This window comes from Brassica napus, chromosome C8, assembly GCF_020379485.1.
Source record: "Brassica napus cultivar Da-Ae chromosome C8, Da-Ae, whole genome shotgun sequence".
In the NCBI taxonomy this organism is placed as follows: Eukaryota; Viridiplantae; Streptophyta; class Magnoliopsida; order Brassicales; family Brassicaceae; genus Brassica; species Brassica napus.
In genome coordinates, this window is record NC_063451.1 from 32,006,131 (window position 1) to 32,021,711 (window position 15,581).

The 15,581-nt window shown below is 33.2% G+C and overlaps 4 protein-coding genes across 4 annotated transcripts; 1 reads left to right on the forward strand and 3 right to left on the reverse strand.

The window, feature by feature from the left end:
- Positions 1-2,831: 2,831 nt before the first annotated feature.
- On the forward strand, positions 2,832-3,874 carry LOC111199819 (E3 ubiquitin-protein ligase MPSR1-like). The gene has a single exon (XM_022690260.2). The coding sequence runs from the start codon at positions 3,106-3,108 to the stop codon at positions 3,697-3,699; it is 594 nt and encodes a 197-aa protein (XP_022545981.1). The 5' UTR covers positions 2,832-3,105; the 3' UTR covers positions 3,700-3,874.
- Positions 3,717-6,438, reverse strand: LOC106381476 (myb family transcription factor PHL8-like). The gene is made up of 6 exons (XM_013821375.3): positions 5,916-6,438; positions 5,731-5,807; positions 5,574-5,622; positions 4,784-4,874; positions 4,623-4,692; positions 3,717-4,532 (listed from the first exon to the last, which is right to left on the reverse strand). The coding sequence occupies exons 1-6, from the start codon at positions 6,025-6,027 to the stop codon at positions 3,990-3,992; spliced, it is 942 nt and encodes a 313-aa protein (XP_013676829.2). The 5' UTR covers positions 6,028-6,438; the 3' UTR covers positions 3,717-3,989.
- An 849-nt stretch (positions 6,439-7,287) lies between these two features.
- On the reverse strand, positions 7,288-8,925 carry LOC106379528 (S-protein homolog 5-like). The gene has a single exon (XM_013819457.3). It carries the CDS (start codon positions 8,148-8,150, stop codon positions 7,659-7,661), a length of 492 nt encoding a protein of 163 aa, XP_013674911.1. The 5' UTR covers positions 8,151-8,925; the 3' UTR covers positions 7,288-7,658.
- A 225-nt stretch (positions 8,926-9,150) lies between these two features.
- On the reverse strand, positions 9,151-13,749 carry LOC106379527. The gene is made up of 3 exons (XM_048765896.1): positions 10,578-13,749; positions 9,558-10,306; positions 9,151-9,476 (listed from the first exon to the last, which is right to left on the reverse strand). Exon 1 carries the CDS (start codon positions 13,747-13,749, stop codon positions 13,405-13,407), a length of 345 nt encoding a protein of 114 aa, XP_048621853.1. The 3' UTR covers positions 9,151-9,476; positions 9,558-10,306; positions 10,578-13,404.
- Between the last annotated feature and the right edge of the window lie 1,832 nt (positions 13,750-15,581).

Here is a 15,581-nt window from a genome sequence, read left to right on the forward strand (position 1 = left end):
TGTTGGAGAAGTTTTTGCTTGCAATTTGTTTTCATTTGTTTAACTGTTGATTAAGCTTTGTCCTGTTTATGTTGGATTGCCTTCAAATCCTCTACGTAGGCTTAGATTAAACTTTCTGACACTGCTCTATTTGTCTCAGGTCTGTTCTTTTCTTTCTGGAGGAAGATATGCAAAGAAAGTTGTTGTACCCATTGGACAAATCTAAAGAAAATCCAGTTAAGGAGAACCAACAAAAATTACAGAGAGATTGAGGAAAAGATCTATTTGATGCTCTCTGATGATGTCATGGTAAAAAAACCCTGATTCAAAAGAACTCAGCTTAAAGACTTCGTTTTTTTTAATACTAAAGACTTTTGTTCTGTGTTATAAAATATGTTTTAACATAAAGCCGTGATTTTGTGGAGTATGTTCCAGCAGAGACAGATGCAAGACTTGAAAAGGAAAAGCACAGAGGAACTGAAGGCTTTCGTAGAGATCTCTTGCACAACTTCTCCCAATCATTTAGTTTCTGTGAGAAAAGCCTATTGTTTACTCCTCGATTCATCCCTTGGAGAACACACTGGTTCATCAATTCCTTTTCCTCCAGCGAAATTTTTTGTTTTTTGGTATCATACATTTTAACTTACAAAATTGCTTTTTTTTTGTCTTTTAGTAGGCTCAGAAGAAGCACAACTGCACAAGTATGATGGTGTCTTTGGTTTCACAAAAGAGACCATAAAAAGAAAGGGGGATAAAGATAGAAAGAAGACATGGAGAAGTCAAAGAAAGGACTTTTGATAAAAGGTAAAAGCGCTTCCTTTGTTTCACAACCTAAAGGTTCAGACTGCTGCAGCATTTTTAGACCGTTAAATACCCACTGCTTATCATCACAGTGTATAAACACTTCAAATTTAACATTAAACAAAATGTTGATGTAAGCTTTTGAGGTTTTTTGGCAGCCTTTTTGAGGATTGTTCTACAATGGGTAGCAGTCATCAAAACATTATTGCAAGCGGCATCAACTCATATTGATTCTAAATACCATGCAAAATTTCTAATACTGCTACTTAAAACTTCATTGTTAATAAATAGTTCAAGCTCACTGATTTCAAGCAAAAAAATATAAATTTTTTGAACATCTACTATGTTAGAATAGATATGTAATATGTTCTCAGATTTTACACGTCTAATACATGGTTCATTTCTATTGTAACCAGATGAACTTTACCTATGATTAATAATATATTTTCGTGATAATCTAATATATAAAATAAAATATATTTGGATCATAACTTAGATTTAACTATTCTTTATTCATTTCACATTTGTTGATCTTTCTATATGTATTTTTAGATAGATTTAACTATGATTAATAATATATTTTCGTGATAATCTAATATATAAAATAAAAAATATTTGGATCATAACTTAGATTTAACTATTCTTTATTCATTTCACATTTGTTGATCTTTCTATATGTATTTTTAGATAGTAAAAATGATAAATTGTCAGTTTTACTCTCTTCTAATTCAATATATGATTTACTATTATAGCAAAGGATGCAATATATGTGTGTTATTATGTTAAATACATTTATATTTGTCTAATCCCGGGCGTAGCCCGGGCAAAATCTCTAGTGACAATAATTTTTGAAAAATATGGCTCATTCTAATCATAACACAATTAATTTGAGTTATTTTAGCTTAACTTCCCTAATAATTTTCGGAAAATGTGAGTTATTTTATTGATAACACAATTAATTTAAATGATTCTAGCTAACTTACCCTTAAAATAATTAGAGAGAAGCATATACAGATAGATGTTGAAATATATTGGAGACTTGAAGCTTTGAAGGTGGAGGTTCTGTTCAAAGATGACACGCTGGAATACAAGCAGGTACATTTATTTTCTTATGTTCCACACCATTTTCAGCTGTGTGAGCCACATGAAGTCTTATTAGCAGACATCATTAGCCTGGAAATCAAAGTATAGTAATGGTTTGGTTGAACTACCCACCAATTGGTAACTCAATGCTTATTCTGTGTCTCACTTGTGAGTTTTGATATATAAAAAGGTGTGACAAATGAAACGTGAAGAATGCACAGGTTTACTTCAGCTATATGTTGATATAGAAGTTTACTGATGGCGATTGGCATGCAGGGATATCTATAACAAACCATTACTTATACAAATGGTCTAGTGAACCGTAGAAAGCTCTTTTATGACTGGGATTATCCGTAGGCCTTGTTTGTTTTCACTCACACTTGGGTCTTTATCATATTTATTTTGGTTTGCTAAAACCTGAGGAATCATGGACTGGAGCCTCATTACGAGAATGATAGAATAGGATGCAAAAATGGTTATGTGGTTGCTCATTACCAAAGCCTTGCCGAGATGAGTTGCCTCTTGAAACCAAATGCTCTCTTTGCTCCCGCGGTTGGTAAAACTCGGAAACGTAAATGCACATGTTTCTGTTCAGCTTGCGTTTTGGTTCACGTCTGCGTTCACAGGTACATAAAGATAATATGGTTCTGATTTGTCCAAAAAAAAAAAAATCTATGGTTCTGATTTGGTTTGAGATTAGATATGTAGTCTAGTTGTATATCTAAAGTTTCATTTGATGTCTTTTTATTCGACATGTGGTATGGAGTATGCTACGCTCTATATTTCAGAGTGACTCGTGTCGCATCAAGTAGAAGATTCGTAGTGAAACCTTTTGTTAAGGCTCTCGGGACATGATTATTGGGGATCTTTGTTTTTGGCTACTTGATACAAATATATACATATAAATATATGTGTATTAAGGACGTACGAGCAATAACCCCAATAATCATATGCCCTTAGTTATATTCAAATACGTCCAACACATCGAATGTTGATCTCCAAATACCAAAAAGATCCTTCGTCGTCTTTTAAATATACTCTACGGTATAAGGAGAATTAAGACATTGACTCTCTTCCGACAAAGCAAAAAAGTCAGAGAAAGTATGACATAGGTATCTGCTAATGGGCTAATGGATAAACATGACGATAAGATCAATCATTGTCTCACAACTTATATCATTTAGGCGCAGTTCATAATTATTTAAGGGAAAAAAAAGACTCAGATCTGCTCTTTTGTTTCTGATGGCGACAGAACAAGAAGCTGAAATTGGAAGAGGGACTTCATCTGTTTCAGGAAGATTTTCAAGGAACAGAGATTTATATCTCTTCTTACCTCTCCTCTTCTCTGATCAAGAATCATCAGATGGAGACCACAACGTTGCTTCGTGGCGTGAGAGAATCATTCTTGTCAACCCTTTTACACAAGGATTGATCGTCCTCGAGGAGTCATCAGGGTTAAATCCTCTGTTGCGAGACTTACTTGAGTCACGCGAGGAAGGTCATCCTCCAGCGTCCAAGGCTTCCATCGATGCGATGAGGGTCGTTGATACCGACGGCTGGGGAGGAGAGTGTGCGATATGTTTAGAGGAATTAAAGGTGGAGGAGAGGGTGAAGGAGATGCCGTGTAAGCATAGGTTTCATGGAGGATGCATAGAGAAATGGTTAGGGTTACATGGGTCGTGTCCTGTTTGTAGGTACGAGATGCCTGTTGAGGGAGATGAGGTTGAAAGGAAAAGAAGCGATGGGGGAGAGATTTGGGTTATGTTTGGTAGAAGTTCTTCTGGTCACGATGGTGGAAACAGTGATGGTAACACTGCTGGATCTGGTGGCACATGATGTGTTCTTGATTCCTAGAATTAGGATTTTGAATAAACTTTTTGTAGAAACCCTTTGTGTTTTTTTTTTTTTCATTTTCTTCCATGAAGACTTTAGGGTTCTTGTTTCTTGAATTTCATGTATTTAAGTTAGGGATTTTCAAGAACCTTTTTTAGTTTTGGACTGCATTCTCACACACAAGAATCTATATAATATATGCGGACGGGATAATGCATAGAAGACACGAGGTATATTTTAACATACGTATCTTATTAAGAGACTCGGGTTTCTTGTAACCTAATAGACTAGTCCTATTTGTTGGACTTAGACTTGGACTTGGACTTGTAACTTGTTTCCATGACCTTGAAACTATTTAAACCTAGACCCAAGTCCTCACCGTCATGGCCTTTAAAGGATCTCTTCCGGTTAGATTGTTCCACGCAAAGGACATCGTCCCACCTTCTCTTATTCCGATCCATCACTTCCTCTGGTTTGATCTCCATAAACTGAAGCTTGTCTGATCTCCTCATATTGTTCTGAGAATGATGATCCTGTTTTGCTTCTGAGCTTTCTGATGATGCCAACGAGCAGTCAACTGAACTTCTCGTCGACGCATTTCCTCTGTTTTCTGGTTTCTTGGTACACAAGAAATCGTATTCTTCCTCAACTTCGTTATCTTCATCTGCTTGCGTCGGTGCTGAGAAAGAAGAACTGAGACAGTTTCTATTCGCCATCGATGCTACTGCATAGAGATTAAAAGAATTGTAACCGGAGAGAGTTTCTTGAGCTTTCAGTAACACTGACTGTAAATATTTCCCTTGTGCCTCTATTCTCACTTGTAACTGCTGCTGCGTCTAAAACAAAAGGAGAAACGTTCAAACTTCTAAAGCAAGAAACCTCTCATTGTAAACACTGTGGTTCATTCAGAATCATAATGTTATTACTTCGATTTGTTCGTGAAGCTTCTTCTGGACTTCCATTTGTATTTCCATCGCTTCCTTGTTTTGCAAGTTTCTGCTTTAATCGAAAAGAAGAAAATGAATTCAAAGAAGCTGAACTATAGCTATGAAAATATTAATACTATTTGTTTTATGATGATCATTACTTGTTAGGTTCGTCATGTTTTTCTTCGGTGACAATAATGTCTAGTTGATCTCCAAAATCTTCTCGACTCTGACATTCTTGGGATCTTCCAGCTGAAAAAGAAAACATCGTCAACAACCAATCAAGATAGATTAAACTCACTTGTAATAATCTATTTTTCATAACTCTAAACCAATAAGAATTTAATAAATATAATTAATTTTTTTAAAATTACAATAAAATATTATTAATTTATAAAAATGCATTGAAAATACAAAAATGTACTCCCTCCGTTTCATATTGTAAGTAGTTTTAGGGAAATGTTTTTGTTTCAAAATGTAAGTAGTTTTCGTATTTCTCGGTAACTTTTACATTTATTGAATACAGTGTGACCAATCAAATTAAATAGATTTATTTTTTATTGGTTAAATTATATCTAACCTATTTATTATAAAATATTTTTTAAAAACATAATAATTTTCTTAATCTTCGCGATTTTAGCCAAAACTACTTATATTATGAAACGAAAGGAGTATAACACATCATCATTGATCATAATTAAATACTCCTCTTATTTTATTATAAGTGTCATTTAAAGTTTTTGCACACGAATTAAAAAAATGATTAAATTTTGTGTCACCCTTATTTAATGCATTATATTATTTGATTTTGTTAATTAATGAGTTAAAAGTAAGTGTAAAAACTGAAAAAATAAAATATTTAATATTAACCTTAAAAATATAAAATGACACTCAAACAAATTTCAAAATTTAAAATGATAGTTAATATGAAACGGAAAGAGTAATATTAACCATCTTGCTTGTTGCCAATGAATCTCTCGCTTATCCCGAGCCGATATTTCTGAAGAGTTGAAAGAAATAGAACAAGAATCGGCCAATTTAGAGTATGTAAATCTCCAGAAACTGAGGTAAAAAATAAATTCGAATCAATGGGAGTTTGTCCAAAAACCTGTAAATAACTCTTGAGATGGTACAAAGTAAGCTCAGGAATCTCGAGAACCCTCATCAAACCCTTAGGCGTCGCCTCTAAAACAACCACATAACAAAACAAAAATCAAAAACTAACTAAGAAATAAGACCTAACCACCCAAACTTGATAAGGTTTCAAAAGGACAAAGGGAACCGAAACAGAACTGTTTGGTCCCCCAAGTTGATTAACGGCGTTGATGAATCTGTGATGAAGCTCATAACTCCATCTCAATCTCGGTTTAGGTTCCTCTGTCTTGTGATTCTTATCATTATCCATCTTCTGTAATAACAATCAAGAATGGTTCAAGAAGATTGGGTTTGTTGGCTCAGATATGGAGATTATACTTTACAAGTAGTTGTTGTAGTCTTCTCTTTTTTTCCTTCTTCTTGGTCTTTATAAATCTTATTCTAACACCATATCTGGAAACCTGAGTGGGGTTCTCTTGGAGAAGGGAATATATGCTCTCTTGACCCTTTCTTCTTTCTTTGTTTCTTTTTTGTTTTATTTTATTTTTTACCTTTTTCGCATTTTACGTTTTAGTATTTGACTATTTATTTCCCTTTCCTTGAATACCTCCGGATTTTACACCGTATTATATATATATTTTTTAAAAATTGTAACTTTTGTGTAACTTTTTCTTCTTTGACTTGAAGTGTTTGGACAGAATCTATGATACCCCGAGGTCAGATAAGAATAAAGTTTGTACACTTGTTAGGTTATGGTCTTTACACGACATCTATCCTAATGGACACTTAGTTAACGTGTGTCACACTTCTTTATAGGTCATTTCAACCAAATGATTTTAAATGAATACTATTTGAGAATGGGCCAAGGATTACACCAAACTGCTTATTTGATAAAGTGAACTGTCGCCTTGTCTGGTGAGCTTAACCTCCTCCAGCCTCTGGTGTTAGATCAGGATGTGAGATTTGGCTGTAATTTATTTCTTCCTCAAGATTGATTCTGCTAAAGGTGATCTAAGATCTTTTTCGTAAGTGGATGTATAATATTTTTCATTGTATGGAATAATATTACTTGATTTCCGAGATATCTTAATAAAAAGATTCGAAATTTTCATCGTTATAAGCAAAATACAATAAATACATCTATAAATTAATATTCGATAAATTGATAATCTCTATAAATTAATAAATTTTGTTGGTCCCAATTTGGGCCAGTTTAAAATTTGACACAAATCGATAAAATAATAAGATAATAATATTTTAGAAAATTCTATGTAAATATATGATCCCATTAAAATTATAAATTAAAAATTTATATGTATACACATTTTATATAAGTTAAAAAATTCTATCATTAAATTGTTTGTTTTATATTCACAATGGAATTATCTATAAATTTTCTTAACACTTAATATATTTTTGATGAGATTTAGTAATATTATACCTAAACCACATTTAAGTTTTATGCGATATATATTATATACACCAAATAATATAATATAATTAACATAAATGTCAAATTTAAAAAAAAATAACAATTAATGTCTATACACTAAAATCAAATATTTTTCTTATCTAAAAATAAATATATGTTAAAATAATAAATCTAAATAAAGAAACTCTTGTAAATTAATATCTGTATAAATTAATAAAATTTTAAAGTCCCAAAATTATTAATTTATAGAGGTTTTACTGTACAAGCTAGTATATAATATGCATCACTAATAATAGCCACTTTATGCTTATTTTGTTGCCATTTTTTTTGTTGCTATTATAAACCACAAGAAAATGAGAAAAAGATACGGTATTTTTTTTCAGAAATCAAAGGCACTCACATTATGAGAGATTTTATCATTAATCTCTCAAACTCTTTAAAAACCTTTTTATTAAAATATTATTATTTCTAATAAAAGATTCTTCTTGAGAATCCTTAATACGAATGGCCTAAGAATTCCAATCAAAGCAATAAGGAATGCCTGCATCGCGGTCAAGACGACAAGGGGCTGGTTCATAAATGTACCAAATACATTCTCTACAAACTCCAAATTCACTTTTTGGAGTATCATCTCTATCTACCCTGAAAATATCAAATGTTACCTTATTTCCGGGCCACTCGAAAGTGCAAATGTATCTCGTCGTTTTACGGAGATTGACACGAAACCTAAAATCAAAGCTAGATCCAGGTAATAGCTCTTTTACCCCCAGATCTTTTTTTTTATTTGTGCAATGCGCGATCAACTTTGCTTGTGAGGTCAATTTGTTAACAACTACGACATGTTTAGGTGCGAATGGTAAAATCCCATCGGTGGACGAGTGGTTTCCGAAAGATGATGATGTTTTGAGGATAAGTAAGAATGAGAATAGCACTAATATCAATTGGTTATTTGTAGATGAAGCCATTGATGGGATTAAAGAGATAGTTTGTGAAATGATCATATTCGTATTTATTTCGAAAGTAATTATTGATGTAATAACATGCTTTAGTAAAAGAACTGTAGATTATATGTCGACGTAATCACAAGTCACTGTGTACGTTTTTTTAATCAATAAATGTGTAAAATCTAGACATGTTCTTTAGTAACTAGTTAATCTAGTAATAAACGAAATGAAAGCTAGATTTAATGTTCTTTAATTAATTATTTTTAAAAATGGTTAGATCTTTGAAATTCTCTACATTGTTCTCTGTAATTTTAAGCAAAAACAAAAAATACCTTTTAATAATTAAAATGGTTAATTTAAGCAAATTTTGAAATCATGATCGATGTTTCTCACTGATCAGAAGAACATAATAATAACGTTAATTATGATTGGAGGAGTTTTTGCAGTACTTGTAAGGGAAGGAGAATCAAAGAATGTAACGATGAAATAACTTTACACGATAAAAAGCTTCATAAAACTTGTAAAAGAAGAAACACCCTCTACCTTGTTTTTCTTTAAAGGCATCCACGCAAAGAAAGTGAACCGATCATATACCATACAACTGTTAAAGGAAATTAGGAAACCATTTATAAAATAATGTATTTTAAAGTATATATGCATGGTCTATAAATGACCACTACGATGATCCATATGACATGGAAAGAGGCACCCAAACACTGCTAAAGTTTTATCCTCTTTGAAAATGATCTCCTAAGTGATTTGTGCACTTTATCGTTGAACTAGAGGTAGCGCCGGGTTCGTATATTTTATTTTTACATAAATTTACTATTCATTTTTGGTTTTAGTAAAAATATATGTTCACAAATATCAAAATGATAATTTGTTGAAAGAAAATAGATTTTTTGATCCATTTAGTAGTGGTTAATCTCCTATAATGTCGAAAGGAACTAATTTTTCAGATTGAATCTATCAAGAAAGCTTAACTCAATAGTTACAAAAAAAAATTCATTGTGTCATTTACAGTGAACTGGTTACGTCTCATTTTGTCATTTGCAAGAAACTGAAGCCTGCTATATTCTAATACTCTCTTTTCAGCATTAAGCATGTCCAGAAGGTGATTGCATAAGCCATACACAGATGCACCCAAAATCTATAGGAAAATGAATAACCATTACACTAATGGAACAAAGAAGAAAAAGAACCAAACTCTGGGAAATGTATAGCTCACATGTCTGATCCATTTGGTATATTTGACAATGAAAGCTTATCAATATCACTGTAGCTTATATTAGAGTGTTTTAATCCATCTAGTCCCTTGTTTTTCCAATTAACATGCACCATTGTTGTAAAAGCAACGCAAGCTATGGGGAAAAATTCTTGAACCTGCAAGTTAAAACCATGGTGTCAAGTAAAGGGCTTTGGAGAAAAGAGAAGAGCTTTGTGAGGTTTTATTTATATATGTACCCGAGTACGTAGATCCTCAAGTAGACAACAGAATCGAGACCTGACGAACTCTGGTTCTGGCATTTGAAGTGCTTCAGGCATCCAGTTGAGGAATCAAACATAGGACATGAAGTCCAAGTTGATGAACTTGCTTCCAAAGCCACCAGTTTGTATGGAGCTAGTTCCTAGGCCCTTGAGATACCATTTAGGGAAGTAGGCTATGTCGTTTACTGGTTGAATCCTGAGTATAGCAAAAGCTATCAAGAAAGCAATTGATGTGACTATATTTATTGCTTCTGCTACTCCAATCTCGTTTATGGAAGATATGGGAGTGTGAAGATAATATTTTGTCTTTACCTTCCTGGAAAAAAGCGAACTAAGAAAGGACAGATTTAGACAAAGCTGGGGAGTTAAATGCTTTGAGAGTTGATGATGTAAAGAAGAAATAAAACAGATTCAGACAAGAATCACAGTCACAGCCACTATGAACACTGAAGAAACATGATTTGCTTAAAAGTTAAGTGAAGAAACCTGCTTTGGTTAAAACAAAACAGATTCTCTCTTTCATTACCTTCCCAAAAGAGGTAAATACAAAGCTTTCTTGTATATATATGCAATCTTGGGTTTCCCCACTAAGATGCTTACAGGGGCCATCACCTATGCTCGTCTCCTAATATTCCATTGGGCCATAATATTGATTACCTTGAGGAGAGCAGCTCGTATCAATATCAGTCTGGTATACACCATCCTCATCGTACTCATCATCACTCCTGATACATATAGAAAAGAAAAAATCAAGTTACCCAAACACGATTGTGAATCTAAAGTATTTCCAAGTTTTGACTATATGTTCATGCTACATACTTGACATGCAAAAGAAAAATATTGATCGATCTCTACCCTGAAATTGCATAAAAAGCATGGTCAAAGGCCATAAGACCTACTATAGAGCTTGTTTTCAGAGTCTAATAATACATATGGGATCAAAAAGAGCTCAGAAGAAAAGAGTACATATTTAAAGCAAAGCGAGATGGATCTTACACATCTATGGCGAGGAAGCTGTTCCTCCTTCAATTTTCTTTGCCTTTTCTGGTTGTTCCTGCCTCCGTAGACGATAATCCGTGCAAACTGACATCAGAACCACGTTCAACCCTTTGATAACGATTAACTAATCCTGGCATCGAGCCAAGAGGATAGCTAGTTGCTATTGAAATGGATGCTATTGTCCTCTCGAATCGGCAAGAAACATTTGGAAATTCGCCATTGTAATAACCGAAAAGTTGAACAGAGTATTTGGTTGTTGTCAAAGCTCTAATCTTCATTTCTGGATGAAGGAGATATTTATACCCCAAGCTCAAGTAAGTTACTCTAGGAGAAAACTCTAAACCACTTGTGGGTTGAGACAGCGTGAAGAAGACTGGGCTCCACTCTGGACTTCATGCACAAGTACTATAAAGCCCAGTTCACACTTCCGTATCAGACAACGTAAGAAACAAAACCAAGAAGAAAAAAAACACAGAACAACCCAGGTGTTGACACGTGTCGAGATTTGCCCCCTCCTACTTGATGACGTGGCTTAATGAGGAGAGAGGCAAGTCTGTTTTATTGTATAAGATGTTTTCCAAGTTATTTTGCGTTAGAAATGAAATTATGGGTGATAATAATTCATCTGTATACAAAACAATCATTTTGGATGAAGCTCATAACTCCATCTCGGTTAAAATTCCTTGGCCGTGTGATTCGTACGAATATTTGTTGTGGATCTACAAAAGTCTTTATAATTTTTTTTGTTCTTTTATCTTTGAACCATTCTTGATTTATATTGAAGAGAGCTTTTTAGATCCACCACAAATATTATCAAATCTCGTTTCGGATTTAGAGAGAACATAAACAATATAATGAAATATCATGTTTATATGAAAATATAACAATTATTAAAAGAGAAAAGTGATAAATATGTAACAACAATGTCAAACAGTTACAAAAGAAATGATTTCAAATTGCAAACCGATTTATTTATTTAATTTATAACACAACAATACGAAAGAAATATTTCTTTTCTTGATATGAAAGAAAGATACAATAAATATTTTGATATGATTAAGAAGCCCATGGAAAACAGTAAGGAGAGCTTCAATCGCGTCTCATACGACATGGACCTGGCTCAGATATATGCCAAATACATTCTCTGCATATACCACACGTAGTTCTTGGATTATCGTCTCCATGCCACGAGAAAGTGCAAGCATATGTTGTTTTCATATATCGTCGATGATGTAATATTTATAAATGATGTAAACGGGACGGAGATTTTCGTAGTAATAGTCAAGAATAAACAAGTTCGGTCAATTATAAGAACTAAAGATGCTCGTCTAAACAGATCGTCTAAACAGTTCGTCTAAACAAGTATCTTTCTATTTTATGGTCTGAGGTCGTCTGGGCCGAGCTCGCCTAGTGGTCGAGGTCGTCCAAGACTTTGTCTGTGATGAAGAGGCGATGCTCTCGTTTTCTGTTCTGTACGTTTCTGACTGTCCTTTCAATGAGTCTGACGTCTTCTATTTATAATGACGTACGTTTTGTCTTCTAGCGAAATCATCAATTGTTGCTTAGCGAAATCATCACTCATTACTTCTGGTTTCTTCTTCTTCACCATGAGGAAATGGAGAGGCTGAGCTCGTTTTTTTTTTTTAAAAGGTTGTTTGGTCGTGGTCTGTGGTGTGGGGAAGAGAGGCTGAGATCGTTTGAAAAAGGGGTTGAGGTCGTGTTCTGAGGTGTGGTGCCGGCTGGATGACGCGAGGTCGTAACTGCTTCTGGTAGGGCCGAGGTCGCCACCATAGACGCTGTGTTGTTGGCTGGAAGGGCCGAGGTTGTCACCATTGATGTCTGGGTCGAGGCGTTGGCTAGATGGTCCGAGGTTGCCACCATTGATGGTTCGCCCGAGGTCGTCGCCACTAGCGTCGAGGTGTTGGCTAGATGGTCCGAGGTTGCCACCATTGATGGTTCGCCCGAGGTCATCGCCACTAGCGTTGAGGTGTTGGCTAGATGGTCCGAGGTTGCCACCATTGATGGATCGCCCGAGGTCATCGCCACTAGCGTCAAGGTGTTGGCTAGATGGTCCGAGGTTGCCACCATTGATGGATTGTCCGAGGTCGTCGCCACTAGCGTCGAGGTGTTGGCTAGATGGTCCGAGGTTGCCACCATTGATGGTTCGCCCGAGGTCGTCGCCACTAGCGTCGAGGTGTTAGCTAGATGGTCCGAGGTTGCCACCATTGATGGATTGTCGTCGTCACTAGCGTTGAGGTGTTGGCTAGATGGTCCGAGGTTGCCACCATTGATGGTTTGCCCGAGGTCGTCGCTACTAGCGTCGAGGTGTTGGCTAGATGGTCCGAGATTGTCATTGCAGCTAGTTGTGCGCTCGTCATTCCAGGATGGTCGGTGGTTGCAGAAATCGGGGCGACTGGTTGCGCTGTGGGTTCTGTGACTGCCGAGCTGTCTTGAGGTGAAGAAGAATCCCCTGCCCCACGGTGGGCGCCAATTGTTGTTTCCATATCTGGTCGATGATGTAATATTTATAAATGATGTAAAGGGGGTGGAGATTTTCGTATTAATAGTCAAGAATAAACAAGCTCGGTCAATTATAAGAACTAAAGATGCTCGTCTAAACAGTTCGTCTAAACAAGTATCTTTCTATTTTATGGTCTGAGGTCATCTGGGCCGAGCTCGCCTAGTGGCCGAGGTCGTCCAAGACTTTGTCTGTGATGAAGAGGCGATGCTCTCCTTTTCTGTTCTGTACGTTTCCGGCTATCCTTTCAATGAGTCTGACGTCTTCTATTTATAGCGACGTACGTTTTGTCTTCTAGCGAAATCATCAATTGTTTCTTAACGGGCCGGGCCTGATTTTAAGCTTAGCTCTTAATATGCATGTGCTAAGCCCATCTCCAACAGTATGCACGGCTGTTCTGCGTATATTAAGATGAAACCTGAAATCGAAACTTTCATCAGCTAGTATCGCTTTAAAGCCTAAATCTTTCCCTCTGTTCCTGCAGTGCAAGACCATTCCTTCACGTGTGACCAATTTGTTAGTGATCATAACATGTTTAGGTAAGAATGGCACATCTCCATTGACAGAGTGTTCAAGTGATAAAGAAGTTCTTAAAATAATTAGATATGTTATTAACACGAAAATGAGGTGACGGTTTGTTAAGGATACCATGGATGCCTTTTACTGGTTTGTTATATAGTTTTTTTTTTTGTGTGGTAGTAGTATTTATAAATGTATTGGGAATAAAATTGTAAAACGTCTTCAATATTTTATTGTCCAATGGTTTTAAAAAAAACTTTATGGCTTTTTTTGGTTATTCACCAAATTGACTCATATCTAATCTATTAATTTAAGGTCTTATTCTTATCTACCATTAACAAGTCATAGTAGGACCAATTAAAAATAGTTAATATGACATCTTTGATTATTTACATTAATAATAAACCAACTATAAATTTGAATTTTTTTATTATAACAAAATCTGTTGAGAAAGAATTTAACAAAATCTTACTTCAAGCTTTCAATTTTTTTTATAAAATAACATATTAATTAATTTCACAATTAGTAATATAATAATATTATAAATCAAATGTTAACTAAATTTTTATTATAAAACAAGAAAATAAAAGGAAAATTGCCACAAATACCACATTCATAGTATCACTTTTCATGTTTACACTAATCATTTTTACCTTCATTTTTAATGAGGGGTAAAATATACTTATACTCTTAGGGTTAACTAAATTAGACTTAACTAAATTAGACTTACGTTTAGAGTTGAAGGGTGGGGTAGGGTTTTTCGAATGTCAAATTTATGATTCTAATAAATATATAAATAAATACTTAAAAATATATATACAATTTTTTAAAAAATAGTTTCAAACATAATTTTCGATTCTCAAAAAGAAATTTTGAAAAAAATAAAAAACAAATTAAAAAAAAAAAATTCAAAAAAGTTCGAATTTGAAAAAGTATAATTCGAATTCATAAAAAAAATTATTTTATTTATTATTTATTGAAATAATGTTTTATTATATATATAGATAACAATGGTATAAGAGTCTTTTGCCATTTAATGAAGAATATATTTTTGAAAATGTCCATTTAGTGGTGCTAAAGATGAAAAGTGGTAACATGAAAGTGGTAAACATAAAATTTTCCCAAAATAAAATTATATACTATTTTCTATAAATTCTATAATTATATTATGTATTATATAAAAATAGAAGTGTTATATGAATTCAATATGACAAAATTATATTACATAGGTAAATTAACAAGTTTTGTTTTTTAATTGTTTAATTTAAATAAATTATCACTCATCATTGGTTAAAATTCATAAACTATATAATATTCTTATACAAAAATGAATTTATTAACATAGGTTAAACTTCTATATCTATATCTACAACTACATATTTTCTTTTTATTTATTTTGAAACTCTCAAAAATATATTGTTTAAAATGTTTATATAGAAAAATATAATAGTATAATATAATAACCTTTAGTTCATATACTATTTAAAAAATAGTTTATTAGAAAACTATGAAATTTTAGTAATTTATTTAAAATATTAATGACAAATACAATTTTGATTATAATTTTTTAATAATAACAAAATATGTTGAGAAAAATAAAGAAAATATTACCAAAAATTCATTATATAAAATAATATATCAATGTAGTAACAAAAATAAATTCAAAATTCGTGTAATCTTCCAAACCCAAAATAGTAGTGTAATTTTTCAAAATTTTCTTGACAAAATATAAAATTTTGAAAATAAATATTCAAACTCAAAATGATAATATTTCAAATTTTACAAAGATAAATCATAGATAATAATGAATAACTTTTTGAAATGCAGGACGAAAAAACTATATATGTTGTAAAAATTAAAGCAATCTAATATTTTGAAATCTTAATTAAAAATAAAAAGAAAACTTAATATCATAACATCCAAAATATCACATATTAATAAATTTTACGAAAATAATATGATTG

Bases quoted from the DNA above. Each gene is read 5' to 3' on its own strand.
- LOC106379528 (XM_013819457.3), bottom strand. From the start codon at position 8,150: ATGATCATTTCACAAACTATCTCTTTAATCCCATCAATGGCTTCATCT.
- LOC106379527 (XM_048765896.1), bottom strand. From the start codon at position 13,749: ATGGTATCCTTAACAAACCGTCACCTCATTTTCGTGTTAATAACATAT.
- LOC106381476 (XM_013821375.3), bottom strand. From the start codon at position 6,027: ATGGATAATGATAAGAATCACAAGACAGAGGAACCTAAACCGAGATTG. The intron at 5,808-5,915 runs GTTCTGTTTCGG...TGGTTGTTTTAG, and splicing joins TCAACTTGGGGGACCAAACA to AGGCGACGCCTAAGGGTTTG. The intron at 5,623-5,730 runs GTTTTTGGACAA...TCAACTCTTCAG, and splicing joins ATCTCAAGAGTTATTTACAG to AAATATCGGCTCGGGATAAG.
- LOC111199819 (XM_022690260.2), top strand. From the start codon at position 3,106: ATGGCGACAGAACAAGAAGCTGAAATTGGAAGAGGGACTTCATCTGTT.